We start from the raw sequence: 3,747 nt of genomic DNA, 5'->3' as shown, positions 1-3,747 counted from the left end.
CTTGACCCTGGTCAAATGACAAAACATGGGGGGAAGGGCTTCCTCTGGAGCTCCCAAAAAAGAGATAGGCGTCGGCATCTACATTTGTGCTGCCAGGACGATACTTCAAGCTGAAGTCATATATTGCCAAAGCAGCAAGCCACCTGTGCCCTGTTGCATCAAGTTTGGCTGTAGTCCTTACATAGGTCAGAGGGTTGTTGTCAGTGTGAACTTCAAAGTGGACACCATAAAGGTAGTCATGCAGTTTGTCCACTACTGCCCACTTTAGCGCCAGAAATTCCAATTTGTGGACTGGGTAGTTGCGTTCACTGGGAGTCAATCCTCTGCTGACGTAATAAGCTGGGCGTAGAGTGCCTTCATAATCTTGGTACAATACTGCTCCTAGTCCCTCAAATGAAGCATCTACATGTAGCACATAGGGCCGACTGGGATCCACATAGGCTAGCACAGGAGCTTGTGTTAAACAGGCTTTTAGCTTCTTGAACGCTTCTTCACACGCCGGGGTCCACCTTTCTCCAAAAGGTTCACTGACTCGGAAGTATGTTTTTCTTTCTGATTTCTTTGATTTTGCTTGGCCACGTGGAGGGGGATACCCTTGAGTGAGGGCTGTTAAAGGCTTGGCAACCTTTGAGTACTGTGGTACAAATCTCCGATAATATCCACAAAATCCCAAGAAGGACCGAAGCTCCCCAAGCTTGGTGGGCCTGGGCCAGTTGACTACCACTTCCACTTTAGCTGGGTCAGTAGAAATCCCATCTCGACTCACAATGTGTCCGACATACTTAACAGAAGTCTGACAAAGTCGGCACTTTTCCAACGACAGCTTCAGCCCATTGTCCATCAGACGATCAAGTACCTTAAACAGTCTCTGGTTATGTTCTTCAAGTGAACGCCCAAATATGATCAAATCATCTAGGTAGACCAAAACTTCACGGAAGTTCATATCTCCCACCACCTTGTCCATACATCTCTGGAATGTTGCTGGAGCACCGGAGACTCCCTGAGGCATTCTCTGGAACTGGTAGAAACCGATGGGGCAGATAAAGGCTGTTTTTTCTTGATCTTCCTCACTCATGGGGATCTGGTAATAACCACTCCGCAGATCCAACACAGAAAACCACTGGCTCCCCTGAAGACAGTCTAATGCTTCGTCAATTCTGGGTACAGTGTATTGATCAGGAACAGTATGGCTGTTCAAAGTGCGGTAGTCCACGCACATTCGAATATCTCCATTTTTCTTTCTCGCTATTACAATAGGTGAAGCATAGGGACTGTTAGACTCTATGATTACTCCTGTCCCTAGTAAGCCATACAGGTGCCGTCGGACATCTTCAAAATCTGCAGGGGCTAATCTTCGTGACCTCTCACGGAAAGGCTTCTCATCTGTCAGCCTAATGTGATGCTGCACTCCTCGGGCCAATCCAAGATCCCAATCCCCTAAGGAAAAGGCAGCCGCTCTTTCCATCATTCCTTGTATCACCAATTTACGCTCTTCTGTCTTCAAATTGCTGCCTTCGAAGCATGAGTCAAAACATTCAGCACAAAGTTCCTTCTTTTCTTCTTTCTCTTTCTTTATATATGCTTCCAAGCAGATCGGGTGGATCGTAAGGGTCTGTGAGTAATTCTCTCCCCCAACTTCTCGACACCACTGTGCTAGGGTACGGAAAATGTTGGCATTGGTCCCCACTATGATTGGTATCTCTTTTGAATCAGCTTCTGCTTCAGGGCACACCAAGGCCACAATGGGTATTTCTTTCTCCACTCCCACTATGGCTTTAGGGAACCGAAGGGAGACTGTTACATATCCCCGATAGGGGTAGCTTTGCTCGCTGAGTCCCCAGACAACTAATCCAGATAGTGGTTGCAGCGGCACATCAGGCAGATATCTTTGGTACCATTTCTCAAATATAATGGAGACCTGAGACCCACTATCCAGTAAGACTGTGCATGGGTGTCCATTGATATAGGCCGGGACATGGGGAGCAGGTCCCATTAGGCCTCCTGGGAGTAGTCTGTGATTATGGACTTCTGGAGTGGCTGAGCAAACCTGGGTGACTAAATGGGGGTCAGTACTGCACTCTACTGACCCCCTTCCCCGTTTTTTGACTGATAATTTTTCTTTGTGAGGGGGGAGGGTGACCTCTTGGAAGACCACTTCATAGAGCAGTGACGAGCCATGTGATCAAAACTTCCGCACACAAAGCATCCCTCTGGATTCTTATCTCCACGTCTGGTAGAGCTACTGCTAGCCCTCTGTTGGGGACTTAGTTGTCTCTCTACCTTGTGGGTAGCCTGCTTCAACCGTTCAACGTCTTTTGTATGAACATTTAAGAGCTGAGCAATCTGCTCCCCTTGTTTCTCAACAATTTTTAACAGCTCTTCTTCACGTTGACTTAATTGAGGCTTGGGAGCAATGGCTGCTACTTTTTTCACTGTTTGCTCTCTGGCCATTAAAGTAGCTTCTTCTTGCCGAACTTGCTTAAGCAGCTGATGGAAAGAGAGTGGAATCTTGTCCCGGTCAGTGCATCTCAGCCTCTGAGCAATCGGATCATTAGTCAAAGCACCCCGGAGCATTTGATCAAGACGGCAGTTGTCCACTTCCTTAGAGTCAAGTCCGCCTTTGGACACTATTCTGTAGATCAGCTTGTCCAACCTATAGAGGTAATCAGACATCTTTTCCCCTGCCTCTTGATAGGTGACCCGAAGCTTGTAGAGGAGGTCAGTGGCATCCTCAGGTGACCCAAAAGCATCTTCAAGAGCAGTCATGTAGTCCTGAGATGTCACTTGGGGTTTACCTCGCCAAGCAGCTTGCACTATTTCCATTGCCGGTCCTTTCAGGCTTTCTACTATCCTTTGCCTCTTTACTGCATCAGAGCACTGCCATTCCTCCAAGTACTGCAAAGCAACATCCCTCCAAGTTTCATATCCCTCTTCCCCAGCTGGGGTGGGTACTAAGCCGGAGAATGTCCTCAACCGCCTGTAATTTCCTTCTGGGTTCATTTTTGCAAACTGACCCACTAGTCTCTCCATGGCGGCAACCAGCACATTAGTAGTGGGAGTTTCTTCAGCCGTGACTCGGGGAGGAGTGGGGGGCAAGCATCTACCAGACCCTCTCCGCTGTGGGCTCAGCACTGGAGGTATGCCTTCTGCGGTGGGCTCCAGTGGCCAGACAATCCTCCATCGTCCACCATATTCTTGTGGAACAGCAATAATGGCAGGGAAGTACTCTCTCTCTAATAACCTCTCAGTTGTGATAAGAGCTGTAGAGATTACACTTCTACTGGTACTACGACGATCAACAACTCTGGGTTGTATAACTTCCTGCAGTCTGCTTGCTATTCGTAATATATCTTCATCTGAAGCGTCATTAAGCTCTCCATCGATGGCAAAGCTATGTTCTATTGTTGTATTAGTTTCTATACACCATGTTAACACATCTTTTGCAGTAATAAAGTCTGTGGCAGCTGTACTTGACTGGGCTTTCTCAGCCATGTTCGATCTCAGCAGTGCCTCCAATGTAACACCCCCTAATGGAGCTTCCAGTGTAAGGAGGGGGGTTTTGGTTTGTTTCACCTTCTCACTCAGCGCAGTGCCTCCACCTGAGTCTTGACAAGAGCTTGCTTGGTATGCAGGAGGTTGTCACTCTTCTGCCAGGGGCTGACTCAGGAAACCCCCACCTAGCTTGGTACACACTCAATACACTATAAGTGATATACTCACAGAGAGAACTAACATGGAAACAGGAAC

General features: G+C 47.8%; 1 protein-coding gene across 1 annotated transcript; it reads right to left on the bottom strand.

Moving 5' to 3' along the window:
* Nucleotides 1-2,079: 2,079 nt before the first annotated feature.
* LOC138774027 (paraneoplastic antigen Ma2-like) lies at nt 2,080-3,492 on the bottom strand. Its single transcript, XM_069954570.1, has one exon. It carries the CDS (start codon nt 3,490-3,492, stop codon nt 2,080-2,082), a length of 1,413 nt encoding a protein of 470 aa, XP_069810671.1.
* Nucleotides 3,493-3,747: the final 255 nt, after the last annotated feature.

This window comes from Dendropsophus ebraccatus, chromosome 15, assembly GCF_027789765.1.
Source record: "Dendropsophus ebraccatus isolate aDenEbr1 chromosome 15, aDenEbr1.pat, whole genome shotgun sequence".
Classification (NCBI taxonomy): Eukaryota; Metazoa; Chordata; class Amphibia; order Anura; family Hylidae; genus Dendropsophus; species Dendropsophus ebraccatus.
The sequence above is the reverse complement of the archived record's forward strand: the minus strand, read 5'-3'. Positions and strand labels throughout refer to the sequence as shown.